The sequence below is a fragment of the Schistocerca nitens genome, chromosome 11 (genome assembly GCF_023898315.1).
Source record: "Schistocerca nitens isolate TAMUIC-IGC-003100 chromosome 11, iqSchNite1.1, whole genome shotgun sequence".
Taxonomy (NCBI): Eukaryota; Metazoa; Arthropoda; class Insecta; order Orthoptera; family Acrididae; genus Schistocerca; species Schistocerca nitens.
Window position 1 is genome coordinate 212036679 of NC_064624.1, and position 26511 is coordinate 212063189.

A 26511-nucleotide genomic window follows, 5' to 3' on the forward strand; every position below is an offset into this window, starting at 1 on the left:
TGCTCCTGGATCACCTTCCCATCCATTTTTCTCTGCTGCACGGAATTCTTCTGCTCTACCTCTCTTCATTAAAGATTCAAAATGCAAAAGATGTTCAACACCAAATGATGATGGTTTTATTGCATTACCACACGTTATAGCAGGTGCACAATGTCTAGATTTGCTGGACATGCATCTAGCATAGTCCACTGCATCAGGATCATAAGGGAAAAGACCACACTTCCTGAAACCATTTTTCACTGTTTCAGGAGTAGCCTTTTCATTGAAAACAGTCTCAAGCAATGGGCCAAATACAGTTTTTGTTACAACTTTGTTACCAGTTTTGTGTTTCCAATTATACACAGCATCTCTCCATCCAGATTTCAGAGGACAAAATATTGCCACATCAGCTGGTTGAAGCACATGAGTCGCATTTGGATACAATGCAAATTGTATTATCCCATTGTCGGCACAAAACTTAGCAACTTTATATGATGTATGAGATTTGTACCCATCTACCAATAAAATAACAGGAAATTTGACTCAATCTTTCTTCAGCCATGGAAGGAAAATGTATTCAAAGTAGAGGGCTCCTGTCATCCAGCCTTTTTTTGACCGCCCAATGCCCCATTCACTGTTCAAATTCTCGGATATGTCCCTTGAAATTTTCTGATGTGGAAATACAACCATTGGGGGTACAGTGTCTCCAGCAGCATTGAAATTTGCCATTACAGTAATGGCCTCCTTTTCATTGCCACTTTTGACTTCATACAGATTATCAAAAGAAATTGGACCCAGAACTTTCCCAGTTTTAGGACATGTTTCAAATCCTGTTTCATCTGCATTATAAATTCTTTTTGGTTCATTTAAAATGTCCAAATTATTACCCTGCTGAAGATGCTGATGAAGTTCACCGAACCACTGCCTGATATTTTCCTCAGTAACAGCTGCTCTGGCAGTATTTATGCTCTCAGCATGCCGTTCTGATACATCAGGGTGACGTTTCATGAATGACTTAAACCATTTTTCACCAGGTCTTCCATCTTTGAATGGTGCAGGTCTTCCATCTGCCAAAACAATGTCACTCACAGTTTCATACAGCGTCCTTCGCTTTATTGGAAAGCCTTTTTTAGTGTTGGCATGGATCCAGCCAACCAATAAATTCTCTTCAGCCTCTGTCAAAACTGAACTTGGTCCCATCTTACGCTGCATAGGTACTTTTCCTTTAATTTTGTTATTTAGCGTACTAAATGGGATACCAAAATGTTTTGCAGCTTTCCTCATACTACTGCCACCCACTTGAACTGCTTCTACTGCACATTGTAAGCCTTCCTCAGAATACTTAAAAAATTCTTTTTTCGACTTATCTTCTTTTGGAGCCATTTATTAATTCAGTCTGCAGATTTCACTCTTGTAAATAGAGGGATGAAACTAATGACTGATAAAAATTTTATCTGTATGCCTCAATACTTGTTGGTTGATCATATGTAAACCAGTAGATGATCACCCCGATCAACTACTGGAAGCCATATAAATTTCACATTTCCATCAGTATGGGACAGAAGAAAGGAATGCCTACTTGGTCCATGGTTAAAAGCAACTCATTGTGAGAACATTCTAAAAAGTACCAGTAATTGATCATTATGACCAACTACTGGAAAACATGCTTTCATGCACTCCCCAGTAGTTGATATCCCCCCTTAAAGAAGACTGAAGCAATAATTTACACTTCCTTTATGGTAATTGATACAATCAATCATTCATAATGAGTTATCTGTTAACACAGTTCATTATATTTCAGTATTTAGTACTTGTGTCAATAAATATCTGTATCACTGTAACCTACATTACAATTAGTCTAAACGCCCTGACACTCCACTTCTCAGCACAGCACAAAAGGAAAGATTTTCTCAAAGCTATCAGTTCCCTCCAATTGTTGTAACAATAGAAGAAATAGGTTTGCCAACATATGTTCTTTATATGCTCTTACATTTTTAAAAGTGTCAGTGCTGCCAACTCTTATAATTTAAAGATTAGAATGAAACTGACCAACTGCTGGGTGGTGATCAACTACTGGCTGGGGCACCCTATTCGTCATAGCACGAACTTCTGTAAATATCCTGCAGTTTTGTTCACTTCATCCCTCATAACACAGACAGTAGTTCCAAGACATTATGTAGTTAATACCTGACTTAACTGCTTTTGACACAAAATGCATCAGAGTTAGTAGGAAGAAGCAAATTCAAAAAACAAAGACTAATAAATGGATAAATTCGAACACTGTTTGTTTACACTCTCATGTGGACAGCGTTGAGGTTATGTTAGCGCATATGTCCTCTGCACAAGCACAGCGTATACAAAGGTATTTACGCGACTAAAACTCACCCTGATGTACCGCCACAGTGCATCCTTGACCATCACAGTAGACGAGTGGGTTTTCAGCCCACCCTCTCTCATCTGAACAAACACAGCACCCCCCTACCATCTCCTTCATGCTTGTCTGGTCTGCACCTTGCTGTGTTAGCCCATTGTCTCGTCCGCCCTTCTTTCTCCGCCGTCCTCCAGCGCCCTTGCCCTTTCGTGTCTCATTTTGACCCCGCGTCTTGGATGTGCCTTCGTCGAACAAAAGGCTCGTTTCGAAAAGTCACCTCATCCCGGGGCCTTCTTGTATAACCCGGTCTCGAGGGGAGTCCGAGCCAGATGCCACGCTTGCTGAGCTCTCCTATCCGCGTAAGAGTTGTACAATTTATAAATTATTAATTCCCTTTTAGCTACAGCAGAAAACGGAAAAGTATGAAATAAACAGTAAGAGTGATATGAGCTTCCAACCGTGGTGAACAGGTCAATTCTGGCCTTCTCTGTAGTACCGTTGCGACAGACGTCTCGTCTTCAACGGTGTTTACCAACGGAATCCTCCCTCACTAATCAGTTCACGTAAATATTGACGAATTCACCATTTTACGCTCCACACTTTCGCCTTTCCAAACACAATAAGAATTGTACGCGAGCAAAACACTATCGCGCATGCGCGTTGGCGGGATAGTTACTCGATCAAAGATGCGCTGCCGACTTTCTCTTTTATAACGACCTCCATAGAAAGCTAAGTAGCCCCGTAAAACTTCTATTTTTCTTCAACAAGTATATCAGATCAATGTCTACAGTACCAAATACCACCTACCATATATAAGAACAAGTCAGTCAGTCATAAAACTAAATTTTGTTCACACAGACTTACCGGCATGGTCTTCTGTAACGAAGCATTATCTTTGATTGATGAGCTTTGGGTTGGGACGCTAACATAGGGACAACGATAGTAAAACGTAGGTATAAGTTTTGAGCAAAAAATTAGAAGTCGTTTTTCATTCAACAGTCTATCTTGTCAACACTGGTGAGGAAGCTACATACTTTAACTAGTGTGTCATGGCAGTGGCTATAATGTTTCAGTAAATATTTCGTTTCCCGTTCGAGATGACGGGAGGCTACATACTCCCTAAAATTTTAGACACAGCAGAATGATAAACATACTATTCCGTACAAAATACAAAGCATTCATTGAAATATCAGATTTTCAAAAGCCTTTGCAACCACGTCTGTTGTTTGCAGTTAAGTCCATTGTGTTTTAAACTGAAACAATTGCTCATTTACCGTCTCATATATTACAACATACGTAAAATTGTACTTAGGAGTGAAACGTTATCACACGAACATAATAGTTTAAATGCAGTAAGTTTCAATATATCATGCTCCCTTTTAGTTTAATCCCGTGGAAGATCATTATGAAATATGAAGCATCATCTGTGCTTTGCAAAGGAAGTTTTTACTTTGACGTGTTGTGAAAGCTGCACGTGTTTACTGCAATACCGGTATCTTACAAAGAGTGAAAGTTTAGCTCTGAACTAAGTTTTTAGACGTCGACGAACTATTATTGAAAAGTAGTGGGCAATTTGAATTAAGTCTTTCATGGTCAGTATTTGTGAAAGTTAAATGTATTAAATATATAATAATATAATGTATTGGAAATGTATGTGTCAGAAATACAACTTATATCTTTGGGGTGTGGTGCCCACTGCGAATAGATTCATGATGATGACCTGGAATCCTTGGGGGGCAATCCTTATTATATACCCACACAAGGTAGAAGTTACAGATGCTTGAAGTAGAAATAAAGGAGACTTGAGTGCTATGTTCTTTCTGTTATATCTGATATTGTTCCATAAGTCACATTTATTGTTAACATTAGGAGAATTTTTATGTTGCTTTGTGCTGGTCACTTACAGACTCTTTTATGTAAAAATGACTATTTCCATTCAAGAATTCCTCTGTGGTATGGGAGCTGTAGTTGAGGAGAAACATCTTTAATCTACATTTCAAAACATATATTTCATTAAAGGTTAATGCATATCTTTTTCCTTTTAGTGTTGCAGTTGGAATTATCTATGTTAATCGCACTCACACATGGCGTTTTGATGGTAAATTCTGTGAGGGAAAAATTGTATAGTGAGATTAGTCCAGTAGTCCCAGATGCTTAAAGAGACTTGTATGAGATGTTTGTCTGTGTGCTCCACACACATTTCGAATTACTTTCTTTTCTGCAATGAATACTTTTTGCATAAGCAAGGGGTTCCCCAGAATATTATCCCATAAGACAACAGTGAACAAAAATATGTTAACTCACTTCCTAAAGTTATTCTTATGCCAGAATTAGCCAGACAGTTGAAACTTTCTTCTCAGTTTATTATTTCTTGTTTGTATGTTATTTGATTAGTAGGAACTGGGATATTTTGGCCAAAGCAAACCTGGAATGGCTGTTTTTTTTTCCAATGTCTAAAGCTACCCCATTTGTGCAAAACCAGTCCTTATTTTTATGTTATACTTCCTGACTTGTTCCACACTCTCAAGAATCATCTCATGTTTGGGATGGAATGAAAACTGAATCTACTCTAATTAACTTTCAGAAGAACATTGTTTAGGTTGAAACTTCCTGGCAGATTAAAACTATGTGCCCGACCGAGACTCGAACTCGGGACCTTTGCCTTTCGCGGGCAAGTGCTCTACCATCTGAGCTACCGAAACACGACTCACGCTCGGTACTCACAGCTTTACATCTACCAGTATCTCGTCTCCTACCTTCCAAACTTTACAGAAGCTCTCCTGCGAACCTTGCAGAACTAGCACTCCTGAAAGAAAGGATTATTTAGGTTACTGTTTCTTTATAATTGCTTGCTTTTTCAGCTTCAGAACAATGCTTGTATCATCTGCAAACAGCACTAATTCTGTCTTCTGATTCCAATAATATGCTAGCTCATTAACATGAACAGAGAACAGTAAGGGCCCAATAATCGAACACTGTGGGACCCTGGTTGTAATTTCTACCCGTGCGGACAATGTATCGTCCCTCTTTGTATTACACCAATGGCCTAGGCCAAGTTCCTGCAGTCTGTTTCTTAAATAACTACTTATTCCATAAGAGCTTAATTTCTATAAGAAACTGTCGCAATCGCCCAGCTCTGTAGTAGAGTGGTGGCCCATTGGCTCCTATGCGGAGTACCCAGGTTCAATTCCTGGTACTGTTTGGGATTTTTCCTCGGCAGTGGTGGTGGTAGTGGTGGTGGTGTTGGTGTTGGTGGGAGAGACCAGGGGTGCATTCGTGATTGTGCTGTCAGCTGAGAAGCTACTCAAGTGAGGTGTGGTGACTCAAAATGTCTGCCAAACTGGCAATGGCCAGGAGAGTGATGTGGTAGCCGCGTCGCCCGTCCAAATGGTGTCTTTGGCTCTTTGGCAGGGGATGACAGTGCAGTCCATACCGAATGATGTGGCAAAGCCTTAGCGTTTTAATTTTGTGATTGACACAATAGAGTTCCGTTACAGAAGGTCCAGACTGGTGGTATTTTATTCTGTATCCATCTGAGGTATGAATAGGGTCTTTAATAGAACAGTCCTTTTGAAATCCAACCTGTGAGTCATTACATATCCCATTATTACTCAGGTGGGTTGCAATATTCTTTTACATTAGCTAATCAGAAATTTTGAAAAATAACGCAAGGAATGAGACTGGCCAATATTTACTGACATCTGTGGAGTCACATTTTTCTGTAGAGGTGCCTAACAGTGGCATATTTTGATATGTCTGGGAAGAAGACCTGAACTATTATTATGTTACATATATGACTGAGAACATAGCAGATTAGAGAGATACGAGCTTTTAGTGTCTTGGAGATTTCGTCAACTTCGTATGGACTTTACTTTGTAGGTTCACTATTATTGTCCTTAATCCAGATGTGGCCGTGTGACAGATTGTCATTTCACTGAATCTCAACTTTATCGATTCTCCAGTGTAGGCCAACTATTTTGCTTTCACCTCTGAAACAATTTTTGCACATACTTTTTTAAAGAATCTGTTGAATATCTCCTACTTTTCGACACTTACACTGCTACCACTCTCTTTAGTAGAAATACTGTCATCTTCTAAGACCCGTTCCCTTGCTCTTTTAACAATATTCCATGTTGATTTGATTATGTTGTCTGATCTACAATTTTCTGGGACGATGTAATGTAGCATTTGGATTGGGTGTACTTAATTCAATGGAGATTTAATGTTGTTCTGCTTGTTATTTTATCTGTCAATTACTTGGAGCACTGTTTGAGTAAGAATGACCTGCCTTCTATAGGGGTGGAGATGCCTTCCACAGGATTGGAGATAGGGTGAAAATGGGATGATGTGTGAGCATAACACCGAAAGGTCACTGAGCGAGGTGGCGCAGTGGTTAGCACACTGGACTTGCATTCGGGAGGACGACCGTTCAATCCCGCGTCTGGTCCTCCTGATTTAGGTTTTCCGTCGATTTCCCTAAATCGCTCCAGGCAAATGCCGGGATGGTTCCTTTGAAAGGGGATGGCCGACTTCCTTCCCTAATCCGATGACCTCGGACTTTGGTCTCTTCCCCTAAACAAATCGACCCCCCTGATGGGTCTGCAGCAGATTCAACCTAATTTTTGTATTCATCACTTACTATCGCTCTGAAAGTACTGTGGACAGTTTACATGTGCCTGCATGCTTAGAGGTGGGGGTGTGGATGAGAAGCCATGATATATAAACATATTCAATAAGATTGATATTAGTGTTGAATCGATAGTTTCAGGGTAACAGTGTTTCAGCCCAGGTGTGTTTCAGCAATACCTCCATAGTTCCCCAACGACTGAGGGTGGGGTAAGAAGGGGGTGACATAAAAGCGTAAGTAGGAGATGCCTGAAGAAACTTCAAGAAAATTTGGTATATACAAAACGGAGTTCCATACCTTAATCAGTAAAATTGAAATCCTTATAAGATTGCTTTGTTGTCTGTCTGCCCTCCTGCCTACGTGTCTGTTAAGAAACATTTCTTTCAGGAATGGTAAGCGTGTCAAATTGAAATTTATGGCAGGTACTAATATTTACAGTTCCTCGGTTGTGCCAAAAATTAAAGCTCTTAAGTCAATACAATTAAGAGATATGGCCATTTATGTTACATATTTTGATATTAGCAAACGCACTCGCCGAAACCTGTAGGGTATGTCCCATTGACCTAGAATAATGAAATTTGGCAAGAACTGAGGATTCGCAGTACAAGTAAACAAAAACATCGAAAAATTGTTAAACTATAATTATATAACAGAAAAATATCTTTTTGCTTTTAGAGCTTACATTGCATTCATCATCCATCAAAAGCTTATGAGGAACATATTACTGCATGTAATCATAAGATATAGGTTGTATTATTTTTGAAAGTAAATAAAAAATATTTTATTAAATTTTCTCTTTCTAAATGTATAAGCTGAAGTCCACATCTCTTTGTAGAGATTTTAATATAGTATTGGAATTCCTGGGAGAAATATCTTGCCATTATCAATATAGATAACATCTCGAGTCCAGGAGGGAGGAGGATTAACTATCAGTATACGCAATTAAGTTTTTACGGAATCCTTACCGCGTAAATCCTACTTGCACTTGGCCAGTTTTTATAATAAAAGTAGTGTGGGCGTAAGATACCTCTGCTACTCGTAGGGATTAGGATGTGGATGGGAGGGGAGGGTTAAATGTAAAACTGTTTAAAATGATGTAACATCCTCTCTGGGTACTGCAGTGTAAAAGAGCAAAGAGTGAGACGTGTCTGCAATGTGTGTGACATACACAAATACGTATGAAACTGGTGGTAAAAAGCTAGCTGAGGTGTGTAGTAACAAACTCGGCCAAGTCACTGAAGGCATATTTTTCTGAATGAAAAACCTCTATAGACAAAACAGTTGTTGGACACAAATGTTTTTCTTTCATAGTTTTTACGATTTTTGTTAATATATATGTTGTTGTTGTGGTCTTCAGTCATGAGACTGATTTGATGCAGCTCTCCATGCTATTCTATCCTGTGCAAGCTTCTTCATCTCCCAGTACCTACTGCAACCTACATCCTTCTGAATCTGCTTAGTGTATTCATCTCTTGGTCTCCCCCTACGATTTTTACCCTCCATGCTGCCCTCCAGTACTAAATTGGTGATCCCTTGATGCCTCAGAACATGTCCTACCAACCAGTCGCTTCTTCTGGTCAAGTTGTGCCAGGAACTTCTCTTCTCCCCAATCCTATTCAATACTTCCTCATTAGTTATGTGATCTACCCATCTAATATTCAGCATTCTCCTGTAGCACCACATTTCGAAAGCTTCTATTCTCTTCTTGTCCAAACTATTTATTGCCCATGTTTCACTTCCATACATGGCTACACTCCCTACAAATACTTTCAGAAAAGACTTCCTGACACTTAAATCTATACTCGATGTTAACAAATTTCTCTTCTTCAGAAATGCTTTCCTTTCCATTGCCAATCTACATTTTATATCCTCTCTACTTCGACCATCATCAGTTATTTTGCTCCCCAAATAGCAAAACTCCTTTACTGCTTTAAGTGTCTCATTTCTTAATCTAATTCCCTCAGCATCACTCGAATTAATTCGACTACATTCCATTATCCTCATTTTGCTTATGTTCATCTTCATCTTATATCCTCCTTTCAAGACACTATCCATTCCGTTCAACTGCTCTTCCAAGCCCTTTGCTGTCTCTGACAGAATTACAATGTCATTGGCGAACCTCAAAGTTTTTATTTCTTTTCCATGGATTTTAATGCCTACTCCGAATTTTTCTTTTGTTTTCTTTACTGTTTGCTCAATATACAGATTGAATAACATCAGGGAGAGGCTACAACCCTGTCACACTCCCTTCCCAACCATTGCTTCCCTTACATGTCCCTCGACTCTTATAACTGCCATGTGGTTTCTGTACAAATTGTAAATAGCCTTTCGCACCCTGTATTTTACCCCTGCCACCTTCAGAATTTGAAAGAGAGTATTCCAGTCAACATTGTCAAAAGCTTTCTTTAAGTCTACAAATGCTAGAAACGTAGGTTAGCCCTTCCTTAATCTAGCTTCTAAGATAAGTCGTAGGGCCAGTATTGCCTCACGTGTTCCAACATTTCTACGGAATCCAATCTGATCTTCCCCGAGGTCGGCTTCCACTAGTTTTTCCATTCGTCTGTAAAGAATTCGCGTTAGTATTTTGCAGCTGTGACTTATTAAACTGATAGTTCGGTAATTTTCACATCTGTCAACACCTGCTTTCTTTGGGATTGGAGTTATTATATTCTTCTTGAAGTCTGAGGGTATTTCACATGTTTCATACATCTTGCTCACCAGATGGTAGAGTTTTGTCAGGACTGGCTCTCCCAATGCCGTCAGTAGTTCCAATGGAATGTTGTCTACTCTGGGGTCCTTGTTTTGACTCAGGTCTTTCAGTGCTCTGTCAAACTCTTCACGCAGTATCGTATCTCCCATTTCATCTTCATCTACATCCTCTTCCATTTCCATAATATTGTCCTCAAGTACATCGCCCTTGTATAGAACCTCTATATACTCATTCCACCTTTCTGCTTTCCCTTCTTTGCTTAGAACTGGGTTTCCATGTGAGCTCTTGATATTCATACAAGTGGTTCTCTTCTCTCCAAAGGTCTCTTTAATTTTCCTGTAGGCAGTATCTATTTTACCCCTAGTGAGACAAGCCTCTACATCCTTACATTTGTCCTCTAGCCATCCCTGCTTAACCATTTTGCACTTCCTGTCAATCTCATTTTTAAGACATCTGTATTCCTTTTTGCCTGCTTCATTTACTGCATTTTTATATTTTCTCCTTTCATCAATTAAATTCAATATTTCTTCTGTTACCCAAGGGTTTCTACTAGCCCTCGTCTTTTTACCTACTTGATCCTCTGCTGCCTTCACTACTTCATCCCTCAAAGCTACCCATTCTTCTTCTACTGTATTTCTTTCCCCCATTCCTGTCAATTGTTCCCTTATGCTCTCCCTGAAACTCTGTACAACCTCTGGTTCTTTCAGTTTTTCCAGGTCCCATCTCCTTAAATTCCCATCTTTTTGCAGTTTGTTCAGTTTTAATCTACAGTTCATAACTAATAGATTGTGGTCAGAGTCCACATCTGCCCCTGGAAATGTCTTACAATTTAAAACCTGGTTCCTAAATCTCTGTCTTACCATTATGTAATCTATCTGAAACCTATCAGTATCTCCAGGCTTCTTCCATGTATACAACCTTCTTTTATGATTCTTGAACCAAGTGTTAGCTATGATTAAGTTATGCTCTGTGCAAAATTCTATCAGGCGACTTCCTCTTTCATTTCTTAGCCCCAATCCATATTCACCTACTACGTTTCCTTCTCTCCCTTTTCCTACTACCGAAATCAGTCACCCATGACTATTAAATTTTCATCTCCCTTCACTATCTGAATAATTTTTTTTTTATTTCATCATACATTTCTTCAATTTCTTCGTCATCTGCAGAGCTAGTTGGCATATAAACTTGTACTACTGTAGTAGGTGTGGGCTTCACATCTATCTTGGCCACAATAATGCGTTCACTATGCTGTTTGTAGTAGCTTTCCCGCATTCCTATTTTCCTATTCATTATTAAACCCACTCCTGCATTACCCCTATTTGATTTTGTGTTTATAACCCTGTAGTCACCTGACCAGAAGTCTTGTTCCTCCTGCCACCGAACTTCACTAATTCCCACTATATCTAACTTTAACCTATCCATTTTCCTTTTAAATTTTCTAACTTACCTGCCCAATTAAGGGATCTGACATTCCCCGCTCCGATCCATAGAACGCCAGTTTTCTTTCTCCTGATAATGACATCCTCTTGAGTAGTCCCCACCCGGAGATCCGAATGGGGGACTATTTTACCTCCGGAATATTTTACCCAAGAGGACGCCATCATCATTTAATCATACAGTAAAGCAGCATGCCCTCGGGAAAAATTACGGATGCAGCTTCCCCTTGCTTTCAGCCGTTCGCAGTACCAAAACAGCAAGGCCGTTTTGTTACAGGGCCAGATCAGTCAATCATCCAGACTGTTGCCCTTGCAACTACTGAAAAGGCTGCTGCCCCTCTTCAGGAACCACACGTTTGTCTGGCCTCTCAACAGATACCCCTCCGTTGTGGTTGCACCTACGGTACAGCTATCTGTATCGCTGAGGCACGCAAGCCTCCCCACCAACGACAAGGTCCATGGTCCATGGTTCACGGGGGGAAGGTTAATATATATATTAGAGGGAAACATTCCACGTGGGAAAAATATATCTAAAAACAAAGATGATGTAACTTACCAAATGAAAGCGTTGGTATGTTGATAGACACACAAACACACACACAAAATTCAAGCTTTCGCAACCCACGTTTGTTTCATCAGGAAAGAGGGAAGGAGAGGGAAAGACGAAAGGATGTGGGTTTTAAGGGAGAGGGTAAGGAGTGGAAAGACTTACCTTAGGGGGGGAAAAAAGGACAGGTATACACTCGCACAAACACGCATATCCATCCGCACATATACAGACACAAGCAGACATTTGATGATATGAATATGATTGAATCCAACAATTACATATACAGGGTGTTACAAAAAGGTACGGCCAAACTTTCAGGAAACATTCCTCACACACAAATAAAGAAAAGATGTTATGTGGACATGTGTCCGGAAACGCTTATTTTCCATGTTAGAGCTCATTTTAGTTCTTCCACCTACGCTCAATGGAGCACGTTATCACGATTTCATACGGGATACTCTACCTGTGCGGCTAGAACGTGTGCCTTTACAAGTACGACACAACATGTGGTTCATGCACGATGGAGCTCCTGCACGTTTCAGTCGAAGTGTTCGTACGCTTCTCAACAACAGATTCGCTGATCGACGGATTGGTAGAGGCGGACCAATTCCGTGGCCTCCACGCTCTCCTGACCTCCAACCCTCTTGACTTTCATTTATGGGGGCATTTGAAAGCTCTTGTCTACGCAACCACGGTACCAAATGTAGAGACTGTTCGTGCTCGTATTGTGGGCGGCTGTGATACAATACGCCATTCTCCAGGGCTGCATCAGCGCATCAGGGATTTCATGCGACAGAGGGTGGGTGCACGTATCCTCGCTAACGGAGGACATTTTGAACATTTCCTGTAACAAAGTGTTTAAAGTCATGCTGGTACGTTCTGTTGCTGTGTGTTTCCATTCCATGATTAATGTGATTTGAAGAGAAGTAATAAAATGAGCTCTAACATGGAAAGTGTTTCCGGACACATGTGCACATAACATATTTTCTTTCTTTGTGTATGAGGAATGTTTCCTGAAAGTTTGGCCGTACCTTTTTGTAACACCCTGTCCCCCCCCCCCCCCCCCCCCCCTCTCTCTCTGTTTAAATTCCAAAATCTTCAGAAAAAGTAATAAATAAAGTGACATTGTAATTACTTTCCTTTATAGCATTAAAAAAAAAGGCATTTCATCATAAATTGGATGATGGCATAGGGTCTCTCTCCATTCCATTCACATATGGAGTGTGGGAAGAATGATTGTTTGATGCCTTTGTGCATGCTGTAATTCTTATAATCTTATTCTTATGGTACATATGAGAGTGATATGTAGGAAGTTGTAGTATATCCCTAGAGCTCTCATTTAAAGCTGGTTCTTGAAACTTTGTTAGTAGACATTCTCAGGTTAGTTTATGCCTATCTTCAAGAATGCCAGTTCAGTTTCTTCAGCATCTGTGTAACTCTCTCCCACGGGTCAAACAAACCTGTGACCGTTTATGTTGCCCTTCTCTGCTTACGTTCAATATCCACTGCTTGGTACAGTCCCACACACTTGAGCAGTATTCTAGAATGTCACATGAGTGATTTAAAGCAGTCTCCTTTGTAGACTGAATGCACTTCCCCAGTATTCCATCAATAAACCAAAGTCTACCACCTGCTTTACCCATAACTGAGCCTATGTGATAATTTCACTTCACATCCCTGCAAAGTGCTACACCCAGGTACGTGTGTGAGTTGGCCAATTCCTGATATTGTAGACATAGGATACTACGCTCTTTCATTTTTCTTTGTTACCGTCAATTTCAGTTCCTGTCTCATTCCCGAGTGACTGGACACTAACTTTGTCACCGAGAACCTTTATATACGACCAGAATTTCTTTGAGTTTTGTAAAAGATCACTCGACAATATTCTGCTGCGGTAATCGTTGAAGGCATTACAAATTGCTCTCTCGACAGCCAAATGTGTTTCATTCGGCATCTCTGCATTTATAGCCGTGTGCTTTGTTTTACACCTATTGTGCAGTACTCTCTGTTTCTGTACAAGTTTCTTTACAGTGGCTGTACACCATGGGGGTTCCCTTACATTATGGACTGTTTTTCTGCATACGTATCTGTCCTGTACGTGGTCAGATATTCTTTTAAACTTGAGCCAGAGTTCCTCTACATCCTCCTGACATGTGCTGAAAGTTTCAAATTTCTCATAGAGGTACAAAACTATTGATTTTTTATCTAGTTTACTGAACATGTGTACCTTTCTGCATGTTTTAGTTGTCCTTTGGACTTTCATAATTATTGTTGCCACAACCACATCATGTTCACAGATACCAGTTTTGATGTGGACATCCTCAGAGAGGCCAGGTCTATTTGTTGCCATTAGATCCAATATATTTCCATAGTGAGTGAGGTTTTAACTATCTGTTCTAGAGAAGGCATTTAATAATGTTTCACAGCATGTTGTATGGTAAGAAGTCTGAGGATAGAGACAAATGAAACATTATAAGTTCAGAGAATATACATTACAAACAGCTAGAGTTTGCTATACGCTCTGACTCAAAAATTGTTGCTCGACAGAGCCGATTACAAATTGACTGGTCCCACAACTCGGAGCATTCTGTTGCACGACCGAGAATTCGGTGCTCTGTATGACGGAGAAAAGGCTGATTTTGATGCCTATTCTTGCTTGGACTTCACTGTTTTGATGCTAGACATCTTTGTGGTATTATACGTGTCAGCTCGATTCGGCAGTAGAAGATAATTAGAATGTAATAGGTGTATAATTAGTTAAAAGCCTGGTTAATTCCAAAACTTAAGTAACAATATTTTTTTGAACTTCCCATTATGGGTCATTGCAAACCCTGCTCACATATCTTTTCAACTGACACCAGGAGCACAATGAATCCCCTGCCTCTCCCTGTATGTTTGCATTCCTATCTCTCGGCATCCCTCAGTATTTTCACACTTTCGGTCTACGTTATTTATGTCCGTACTCTGCAGACGGAGTGCACGGCTGAGGATATTTCTCAGTCCCACACTTTTATCGTTTCTTCCCATTCTGTTTGTATACAGAACACGGTAAGAAGGATTATTTAAAATCTAGTGTAATGTTTTCTTTGAGATCCCTACCGGAATGATATGCACCCGGCTATAGTCGTAAGTAGGATTTCGTGGGTCAGTTTGTATCCACCTCAGAATTTCTGCCGAGTCCAGTATTCCCGCACCTCTGCGGTGCCGTCCTGGCAGTCGGACGATCAGGTGGCTGTCTGTGCTGTCCTGCTTGCTGTAAGTTCGGAGTCCCCTCATTAGTCCTGATCGGTACGGGTCTGTGATACACTGGAGCAGTACTCTCGGATGAGTTGAACGAGTGTTCTGGAAGTGGTCTTCTCTGTATGCTGACTTCATTTCCCAATATTACCCTACGGTGTTGCACCTTCTCGACCTACGACTGAGCCCGGGTAATTGTTCTGCTTTGTATGCCTACAAAGTGTTACAGCAGGTCAGGCATGACTGCTGGATACTGTACTGTGATCAGACAATATCACTTTCCTGTTTGTTGTTTTTTTTCTGTAGTGCATTTATACATTTTGTGTCGCGTGCGCGCGCGCGAGTGTGCGTGAGAGAGAGAGAGAGAGAGAGAGAGATGTAGTACTTTAGTATGAAATGGGAGACATGAAAGTGAACTTATGATTGAAATTAACGTAAAAACAATCATACAATTCAATATATGCAATACAAAATTGGTGTGTGTGGGGGGGGGGACAAGTTTGCAAATGTGCATTTATTTCTGAAACACAAACTGGCCTCTTTTGTTGATCAAAATCTTCTTATTGATATGTCTTCTCAAGACTTGTCTTCATTTACTGGCCAAATACAGCTTGTAGTTGAGTAATACTTGGTTAGTTTCCTCCTCGTATTCCTTCACTTTTGCCAAATAGTCTTCCTTCCTCCTGGATCTTCCCACTGCAGTACAAAATCTCCTGGCTTAGTGGTACTGTTTTCTTTGCTGGATGAGGACTTTTCTATTCACTCTCCTACCACCACCACCAAACTGTAACGAACTGCACGAAGGGATGGAATTGGTTATAGATTTTTCCAGTGACTGTCCAGAAATGACGCTGATGACTGAACTAGTCCTGCACTTGTGAAAAGAAGTGTTACACCTTTTTAATTCTGTTTTGCACATATACGTAATTTGTATGGCAAGTTTACTGTCTACTGAGGTGATTTTGCCATTTGCCAAACGATTCTTTTTGTAGTTCCTCCAACGCTGTCAACCTGCCTCTTTGCCGAGGGAAGTGGCAGCAAATTGCAGTCGGAACAGAAATGTCAAATTCAGACCGAAAACGTGGAAGATAAGAAAGTGTAAAGTGATTCTTGAACTGTGAAACACAGCCATGGGAAAAATTTTGATATGCTTTTTTCTTCAGATCCTGAACGAGGGTTTTAAAGAATGTCCATATGGGACATATCGTCACTTATAATGGCATAATTAGCAATAATATGATAATTTAACCAAACGCCAGCAGTGAAAATAGTAGACTTGTGCTGATCCCAGTGAACACTTTCAATTTCATCTCGGCTCACAGTGGTGTAGTGTTGCGCAAAATCTGTCCGAACGAGTGCATCACAATTTAAAAATGTTCTCTTTACATCTTCAGAGTGCCGGGTCTGTTTTCTTTCCACATAACAGTGAAGTTTTGAGTGCTGGGAACTGCAGGTGTATCTTTTTTCACACAGGCAGATATAAATCCAGTTTCCATTATAGTTTGGGGTGTCCGCCAAAACCTTCCATTGGGTACATTGTATTTCATTACGAATTGTTTCTTCATCACCGAAGATATGTGCAAAGTAGCAGTTGCCTATTTTCAGCGTGTCTGACATACAGTCAAAGTTTTCAGGATCACCCCCACGAGGGCTATTAATTGTAGTATTCTACGTGGAAATACTCCTGTTTAACTGCATATTAGTGTTGTATCTACGTGCACATGTTACGGAACATAGAGGAAACGGGAAATACAAATGGTGGGCAAAGCTCAGAAAACTTGGATTTTTCAATCACACAGTCATAATACTACTTCATAGCCTTTAGCAGTAGTCGTCATGTATTTTTGAACCACTCCTTTCTTCCCAGTTTGGGTGTTCTTTATGATAACTTTGTCCATTTTATCTGGTTCTGTTCTGCCAATGTCATCACAAAGATAAAACTGTATCGCATTAGCTTTCATTTGTTCATTCAGACATTTACATCCTTTTTTTTTTAATTTATGGCACAGATTCAGATTACTCACAAATTCTGGTACCTTGTCAACAAACAGTTTTTCTACCACTGTTTTAATTTCCTTGGGGTGTTGGCAAACTTGTCATTGCCTTATCAGCTGCTTTCCTTAGTGACATGTTACAGTACTGCTTTAAGAACACTTTCTAGAAATCCTCTGCCTGTCTTGCCGAATGATTTTAGCTTTTCTCTGTGCTGCTTCTGTCTTATCCTATCCCACTCACACTCGAATTTTAACTTCGTTCCACCATTTGAAATGCTCATTTTTCTTTCGTCCTTCGTAATTTCAACCTTTTGACATTTTTGATTGATATTCTGAATACTTGACTGCATTCTGTTTGAGTTATTGTATAAACACGTGTGATCTTTCTAGACATCTAGGAGGCCAACAAAGAAATAACTGTTTAATTTATTTGACGTATGACATCGAATAAAAAATGTCGATATAATGCAGTAAAGTAGTGTCACACACCATCACAGTTTTAGGTACGAGAGAGTTGTGCTATAAAGAAACGGTGTTGTAGAAAAATGCAGATCTCGGCATAACCTCACTTCCGAAAGGTTTCAAAAAGGAAAGAAAAGAGCGAGTGATCAGGGCAGTCAACCCACAAGCTGTAATTTCCCTTTGCTGGGTAGTTCTACAATGATGAAATCGAAATAACTATAGAAAAAAAAATGAAGTATTTTTTTTAAATAAATTGTTTAGTTGTGAGAAGGAATCTTCCACTGTAGAAAAGTTATTATTACAAATACTTTGAACTACTTCAGTGCTTCGGTATAAAGGGTCCTTTCACAGGGAACGCTCCTAATGCGACGCTTGACTGGTACCGTGATATTTGGTGGCAAAACGGTCTGATCGGGAGCTGAGATCTGCCACTGTTTAACCCCTTTCACCGTACTTTGCCACTGTCGTCGACATCTTTCAATTGTAATTCTTTTCTCGAAGTACTGCAGGTACTGCCGGAAGTTGAGATTGCAAATCCGACTTTCAAAATCAATTTGACAATTCTCGTTAACAGTGCCTCGTTTGTCGTATTCTCGATTACAGTAACTGTGCATTACAAAGTTGTTACATTTTGCAGAACGTCGCAAAAACGTTGACCGATACGGACAAAGTCCGAAAATGTTCTGTCCTCATTAACAGATACCGATTAACTGTAGCTGTATAACAAGTCTTCTCTCGGCCCCACGACGTCACGGGCACCGTCTCGGCCACTCTCCCTCTGTGGCGACCGTCTGTTCTCCGAGGCAGGAACCGACGGTGCAGAATAAATTGCCCGACTGGCAGGTAGCGCGAATGCGGTACGTGTTTCCTCGTCATCCTGGCTCGCGGTTGCCGTCCGTCCGTCCGTCTCGTGATACGTGTGCGTAAATAAGATATACGTCGTAACAGTACGTTACATAACTCGTCACAAAAATAAACTTCTTATAGTGGCGACAATCATTTGGTTTGAAAAATACTTGTGCTTCACATCGGTCCATCAAAGTGATACATTACAGTGCCGTAGCCACGCATCTTCCAGAAGCGTTTCTTAACAATACTGGAATTCCTTCATTGTCTTTTCAGTACATTTAATTCATAATGGTTTTTGTTTCAGTTGAACAGTGATGCACACAATCGGAATACAAAATATGCGGAAAATTTTTTTTGTACCCTTTGCTACCTTGTGTAAGGGGTAGAGTGTGGAGCCGTGTGTTCTGGTGCAGAACTCTCTTCTGACGAAATGGAATTAATATCTCTTCCTGCCAATTATCTCAGTATCTGGATCTGTGGATTGGGACGTTCTGTTAGCCACGAGGCGAGTCGCAGGGGTGCCGGTGTTTCTCGTAAAGCTGTCAACTTGAGTAGCGGTGTACGGTAACAGAGTAAAGATTGAGCTACTTATAGCAGATGAACAGTGGCTGTTTAGCATAACTGAGAAAGTAGATGTCTGTTAGGCGTACTCTACACTTACATTGTGTAAGCACAGAGTGTAGGAAGTATACTGATACAGTTGCCGAGCAGTGAGAGTGCAGATCGAAAGGACACGTGTTTCGAGCCCAAAAAGTCCTTGCCATTTCTATCACTTATTACTTCTTTCGTATCTTTCGGCGTCACTTAACGTGGAAGGTGCCGAGTTGCGGTGCGGTACGGACTGTAGGTTCCCGCACTGTGGCAGACCTGGTGAGTCGGTCGGTTAGTCGGAGGAGGGCGACAGCACGCCATTTCCGATACGACAGAGAAAGCTCCGTCTGCTGTTCGAAAAGAGGGGTAAAATGGCACTTGCGGTGTCAGCAGTTGTCGCATTCGTGGTTACTCCGGTAATAATGGGAAATAAAAAGTACAAACAGAGTTGTCGATAGCCGTTAACCGATTGGAATGCTCGTTCGTAATTTCTTACGGTTCGTAAATAAAGTTAGCTGGTATTTTGTTCTGTCGGTTTAGAATTTATCTTCACTTCGAAATTTATGGCAAATTCGGAAATGAGACACCGAAATAGGCCGTTCGGTGACAAATGCATATCTCACCGAGGATCGGTCTATTACGGTCATCTTTAAGGTGAGTAGCAGTCTGTCCTTTTCCCGATATTGTCGTTATTGAGGCAGTTGTAGTTTTGTGCAAAGATTTGTCGGTTTTACCAGTTCTCGAGCGAGCCGTCACATTCCGATTGGGCTTCGAGCTACGTTACGTGTCTGTCTTGTCAGCACGTCTAGTCTTTTTTCTACTCTTGAAAGAAATACCAAAATTAGTAACAGACCTTAAAATTCGTAATAACAAGACGAGTCAAAGTTATTGTGGTACTCTCCGTACTGAAAACAAATATAATCAATTCGTATCTTCTGCCAAAAGAAATGATTAGATCCAGCGATTCTTATCGGCTGCCAAAAGTGTGAGGTCTGTGACTAATGTCAGCTAATTGCCAACATCGGCACACGGTGTAAGGACAGCCTGACACTGGAAGTGACTAAGTTCTTACACGTTACTCGTATTTCCAGATTTATACCTCAACTCGTTCCACATCCCCGTACAGTCTCCTCCTCGACGGCATCTACGACGAACGGACGGACATTTGAGATTTCCGTCTCGGAGATGTGCTCTTGCAGTTGTGCTTAACATAAGGTGACTGTGATGTGGACTGTTGTATCAGAAATGTACTACTACTATTAATACTAGCAGTAGCTTATGTCTGTGTCAACTCGTGCTCCTTCCGCACCCCGTAAGCTACTGATACTCCGGAAGAGCGTACAGAGATATAAAATAGGCCGACTTTATTTATTTGGCACTAGGTTCCCCACATATGACAAAAGCAGAATAGAAGAGCGTCGGCGGGAGCAAGTACTGCTGCCACACACAGAGGTGAGTGGGAAGTGGTGAGTGTCCCTGCTGTTTCTACCCCCCCCCCCCCAAGCCCCCTCCCCCCTCCCCCCCTCACAGAGAGCCCACATGCATTGCACTGGTCTGTTCAGAAGTGCTGTACGTATTCTCTGCCGAATGACTTTCGCTGCAGCGTACGGATGAAAATGCCTGTTCGTATTATTTCTGCCAATATGTACCTTTTAAATGTGAAGCCATTTGCAGATGTGAAAATATGACCCACATTACTTGTATTAGAGTGTAGGAACTTGTCGACTGCACAGAAATGTGACACGAATGTCGGAGTAGGTCAGACTTCGCAATTCTGGACGGTACCGAAAAGAGTGCGTCGTTTGTCACTCCTACAATTCGTTGGAATATTTGGTTGTGTAGATGGAAATTCTGCACACTCATAATGTCGCTATTAAAAAGATTTTTACTTTTACTGTACACAGGCAACTAATAACAGATGTGTGAAGTTGTGTGAATGCTTTGTTTGAAGCATTACGTAAAATCGACAACTGGGTATTGTAGTGTACAGTATTGCTAACCGACTTTACCTGTTCATTCATTTGTGTTCTGTAGATCCCACACGGAGGAGGAGGAGGAGGAGGAGGAGGAGGAGGAGAATCTTCAGGGATGTGAAACAACTGAAGGTATACATTAACATGAGACAGAGGCACAACAGAAACTTCACCTGTATAATGTATTAACAGTAAACTATATTTGTACTACTTCGTGCTACTCGTACCTATGCTGTGTACATTTCACCGAGTAATATACGAAAAAAAGTTGGTGGCTCTTCAGTTACTATTTGGCTGCTGTCAGTCTGCTACAATATGCGGATTAAAGTAACTTTCAGTGTGGCGAGAGCAGATTGGCTGGCCGATCGCAGTTCCCTTCGGCTCGCCGCACACTCACCGTGTCGCACGCTTTGTAGCACCTCGCAGAGTGTGGCTGCCCGTATTCCGGCAACAGCACTCCCCACCACAGCAGTTTGTCAGTAACAGAACTATTTTTACTGAAGTATAGTACAGCAGCTTAATATTTACTCAACTGTCGGTTCTTTTCAAAGAAAATATTTTTTGCACGTATGAATGCTAATTCCTATTTATAGCACACCAGTAACCCCACCCCAAATTTTTCTGAGACTCGAACTCCGGTGTGCGAAATAGTGTCTCGAAGTTTGTGACGATGTATCTCGACTGTGACAATACGATTTTGCAGGTGCACTCAGTGGTACACATGAATACTGTCTGCAAAACGTGTTCTAAATAGAGCTGTTACTAAAGAAGTAATAAATTAAAAGTCTTGCCTGCTGGTGAGATTTTATTTGTCAACAACAAAAATGTAGTAACCGATGAACATTTTTCCTTTAATTGTTGTGTTTTCCGTAAAGATTTGAAATTATCCTTACACTTTTTTGGAAGTTGCCGATTCTTCTCATTCTCGAATACTGGACGAATATCTTATGTGTAATTTGCACTCCGTGAGCCACACTGCCTTGCAATATATGCGTACACGTGAAAACCACCGTGAAATGCCCCCCCTGCGGGTCCGGGGATTAGAATAGGCCCGAGGTATTCCTGCCTGTCGTAAGAGGCGACTAAAAGGAGTCCCTCCCCCTCAAGGGGGTAGTTAGCGCCTGCGTCTGGAGACGGACGGTTCCACAACCTCTATTTGCGGTCATTTTGCTTTTTCACTTCCCGTTTTTTTTTTTCATTCCTTTGGTTGGTTCCTTTCTTTGCTCTTCTCCACCTCACTGTCTTCCTTACTCTTTCCCTTGCCTTCTTCTCCTTGCCTTCTCATTGCCTTCTTCTCCTTGCCTTCTCATTGCCTTCTTCTCCTTGCCTTCTCTGGTCTCCGCCTCGGCGTTTGAGACAGTCTGTCCTCTCTCTCTCTCTCCCTCCCTCTTTCTCTCTCCTTTTTCCTCTTCTTCCTTCCTCCCTGTGCGCGCCTGAAGGCCGACCCACGCGTTCGCACGCGTAGCCGGTGACGGGGTAACGCGTAATTCCCCGCCCTGGGTAGACATGTAAGGCACGCGCGTACCCCCTGGTAAAGGCCAGGCCCGGGGAGGGGTGGTTACCTGAGCTGATACCTTCTGACCGTGCCGATTGGTCCCTCCGTCTGTTTCTCGGGAGGTGTGACCTGAGGTGTAAACATTCACCTAAGGCGGGAGTGCCCTCTGAGAGGGTCCCCACAAGGAAGGAGCGCGCCATCGGAGACGCTGGCAATCGTGGGGGATTCCTCCGCAATGGATTTCACTCCATCTCTCTCGACTTCTGCCCAAAAACGGAAACGTGACCAGCTACCGGTGACAAAAGTACTACCGCCTGCCCCACAGTTCCTCGTCGTTTCTCGATCTGAGGACGGAAAGGATTTTTCCTCTGTCAACCCTTTCGTTATCCAGAACGGCGTCGATGCCATAGCCGGATCTGTCAAATCTTGTACCAGGTTGCGTAACGGTACCTTATTACTCGAAACTGAGAGCGCCTTTCAGGCACAAAAACTGCTTCGGGCCACACTCCTGTACACGTTCCCTGTCCGGGTGGAGGCTCACCGAACTTTGAATTCGTCTCGTGGTGTGGTCTGTACTAGATCCCTCGACGGCTTGACTGACGAGGAGATTCAATCTTTCCTCGCTGAGCAGGGCGTGATGGCTGTCCATAGGGTCACGAAAAAGGTCAACAATGACCTTGTACCGACCCGGACACTCTTCTTGACCTTCGATAGTGTTCAGCTGCCATCGCGCATCAAGGCGGGCTACGAGGTCATTTCTGTTCGCCCCTGTGTCCCGACACCTACGCGCTGCTACCAGTGTCAGCGTTTCAATCACATTCGACAGTCTTGTTCCGATGCGGCTAAATGTGTCACTTGTGGCAGGGATGCCCACGAGGGTGACTGTCCACCTCCGTCTCCTCGTTGTGTGAACTGTCAGGGTGACCGTGCCGCGTCCTCCCGCGACTGTCCTGTCTCTAAGGAAGAACGCTGTATCCGAGAAATTCGGGTCAAAGAGAAAGTGTCCACCTCGGCTGCTCGCAAGCTATTGGCTAGTAGGAAGCCCACGCTGCTCCCAGCGGGGAAATACAGTACTGTCCTCGCCTCTCCTCGGACTACCAGGGAGGTGGCAACCCAGACATGCAATCTGACCTTCAGCACCACGGTCGTCCGTTCGGCCAGTGCTAAGATCGCGCGGTCGACGTCTCCTCTTCCTCCCATCACCCCACAGACACCAGCCCCTTCATCAGCTTCTGCTAAGACGAAGACCCAGAAGTCGGATGCACGGGCCTTCAAGAAGGAACCGTCCCGTGCAGACTTCCTCCGTACCTCGACCTCCCAGCCTTCGACCGGTACTTCCACCAAACGACCTTCCAAGAAGGCACATAGGAAGCACAGTTCTCCTTCTCCGCCACGGCGCATTTCTTCTCCTGCACCACCCAGCGGCTGCCGCCCCAGGCCGTCCTCCGTTTCGCCTGGCCGCACCGCTGGTAGCCGAACATCTGGCCGTTCACCGGCGGAGGAAGCTCCCCCTCCCGGCCATCTTCCCAAGATGGCCGATGAACCTATAGAACCAATGGACGATGACTGTCCGCCTACTGATAGCGGCGGCAGTGCTCGCTCGAAGCCAGGCCCTCAGCGGCCTTCGAGGTGACCCCTTCTTTCATCATCTTTTTTTTTTCTTACGATGGCACTTATTCACTGGAATATTCGTAGCATTCGCTCCAACCGAGAGGACTTGAAGTTGCTGCTCCGCTTGCACCGTCCGCTCGTCGTAGCCCTCCAGGAAACGAAGCTACGCCCATGCGATCAAATTGCCTTGGCACACTACACCTCTGTGCGTTTTGACCTACCCCCTGTGGTAGGTATCCCGGCTCATGGAGGGGTTATGTTGCTGGTCCGGGATGATATTTACTACGATCCCATCACGTTGCACACCGGCCTGCAGGCAGTTGCCATCCGCATTACTCTCCCCACTTTTACATTTTCCATTTGTACCGTTTACACTCCATCGTCATCTGCCGTTACCAGGGCAGACTTGATGCAACTTATTGCTCAGCTACCTGCACCATTTTTGTTAACTGGAGACTTCAATGCCCACCATCCCCTTTGGGGCTCTCCAGCATCCTGCCCGAGGAGCTCCCTGTTAGCAGACCTTTTCAACCAGCTCAATCTTGTCTGCCTCAATACTGGCGCCCCTACTTTTCTTTCGGACACATCTCACACCTATTCCCATTTAGATCTATCTACACTCCTGGAAATTGAAATAAGAACACCGTGAATTCATTGTCCCAGGAAGGGGAAACTTTATTGACACATTCCTGGGGTCAGATACATCACATGATCACACTGACAGAACCACAGGCACATAGACACAGGCAACAGAGCATGCACAATGTCGGCACTAGTACAGTGTATATCCACCTTTCGCAGCAATGCAGGCTGCTATTCTCCCATGGAGACGATCGTAGAGATGCTGGATGTAGTCCTGTCGAACGGCTTGCCATGCCATTTCCACCTGGCGCCTCAGTTGGACCAGCGTTCGTGCTGGACGTGCAGACCGCGTGAGACGACGCTTCATCCAGTCCCAAACATGCTCAATGGGGGACAGATCCGGAGATCTTGCTGGCCAGGGTAGTTGACTTACACCTCCTAGAGCACGTTGGGTGGCACGGGATACATGCGGACGTGCATTGTCCTGTTGGAACAGCAAGTTCCCTTGCCGGTCTAGGAATGGTAGAACGATGGGTTCGATGACGGTTTGGATGTACCGTGCACTATTCAGTGTCCCCTCGACGATCACCAGTGGTGTACGGCCAGTGTAGGAGATCGCTCCCCACACCATGATGCCGGGTGTTGGCCCTGTGTGCCTCGGTCGTATGCAGTCCTGATTGTGGCGCTCACCTGCACGGCGCCAAACACGCATACGACCATCATTGGCACCGAGGCAGAAGCGACTCTCATCGCTGAAGACGACACGTCTCCATTCGTCCCTCCATTCACGCCTGTCGCGACACCACTGGAGGCGGGCTGCACGATGTTGGGGCGTGAGCGGAAGACGGCCTAACGGTGTGCGGGACCGTAGCCCAGCTTCATGGAGACGGTTGCGAATGGTCCTCGCCGATACCCCAGGAGCAACAGTGTCCCTAATTTGCTGGGAAGCGGCGGTGCGGTCCCCTACGGCACTGCGTAGGATCCTACGGTCTTGGCGTGCATCCGTGCGTCGCTGCGGTCCAGTCCCAGGTCGACGGGCCCGTGCACCTTCCGCCGACCACTGGCGACAACATCGATGTACTGTGGAGACCTCACGCCCCACGTGTTGAGCAATTCGGCGGTACGTCCACCCGGCCTCCCGCATGCCCACTATACGCCTTCGCTCAAAGTCCGTCAACTGCACATACGGTTCGCGTCCACGCTGTCGCGGCATGCTACCAGTGTTAAAGACTGCGATGGAGCTCCGTATGCCACGGCAAACTGGCTGACACTGACGGCGGCAATGCACAAATGCTGCGCAGCTAGCGCCATTCGACGGCCAACACCGCGGTTCCTGATGTGTCCGCTGTGCCGTGCGTGTGATCATTGCTTGTACAGCCCTCTCGCAGTGTCCGGAGCAAGTATGGTGGGTCTGACACACCGGTGTCAATGTGTTCTTTTTTCCATTTCCAGGAGTGTATATGTACTCCCCAACTTGCACGCCGGTTCGAGTGGTATGCACTTTCTGATACATACTCGAGCGACCACTTCCCGTGTGTTATCCATCTCCTGCAGCATACCCCCTCTCCGTGCTCATCTAGATGGAACATCTCCAAAGCAGACTGGGGGCTCTTCTCTTCCAGGGCGACCTTTCAGGATCAAACCTTCACAAGCTGCGATAGTCAGGTCGCACACCTCATGGAAGTCATTCTCACTGCTGCTGAATATTCCATCCCTCACCCTACTTCTTCTCCACGTCGCGTCCGGTCCCCTGGTGGACCGCAGCATGTAGAGACGCTTTACGTGCTCGTCGACGTGCTTTACGCACCTTTCACCGCCACCCTACAGTGGCGAATTGTATCAATTATAAACGATTACGTGCACAGTGTCGTCGTATTATTAAAGAAAGCAAGAAAGCCAGCTGGGCTGCTTTCACAAGCACCTTCAACAGTTTTACTCCTTCTTCTGTTGTCTGGGGTAGCCTGCGCCGGCTATCTGGCACTACGGTCCACTCACCAGTTTCTGGCTTGACGGTCGCGAATGACGTCCTTGTGGCCCCTGAGGC

At 43.4% G+C, this 26511-nt stretch overlaps 2 protein-coding genes across 4 annotated transcripts in view; one reads left to right on the forward strand and one right to left on the reverse strand.

Moving 5' to 3' along the window:
* LOC126212795 (protein AF-17-like) overlaps positions 1-3023 on the reverse strand; it is a 117386-nt gene extending 114363 nt beyond the window's left edge. Inside the window, exon 1 of the mRNA XM_049940197.1 lies at positions 2365-3023. Coding sequence (XP_049796154.1) covers positions 2365-2473 — 109 coding nt within the window. The 5' untranslated portion in view covers positions 2474-3023. The remainder of the gene's footprint in view (positions 1-2364) is intronic.
* Positions 3024-3257: 234 nt separating this feature from the next.
* The window catches only part of LOC126213003 (transcription initiation factor TFIID subunit 12-like), a 55473-nt gene continuing 32219 nt past the window's right edge, over positions 3258-26511 (forward strand). The window contains exons 1-2 of one of the 3 annotated variants that reach the window (XM_049940553.1): positions 3925-3942; positions 20841-20911. The gene's annotated coding sequence lies outside the window, so the exon portion shown is untranslated. Of the gene's footprint in view, positions 3368-3924; positions 3943-20840; positions 20912-26511 lie in introns of those variants that run through there. The other 2 variants (XM_049940551.1, XM_049940552.1) reach the window with 2 other exon arrangements.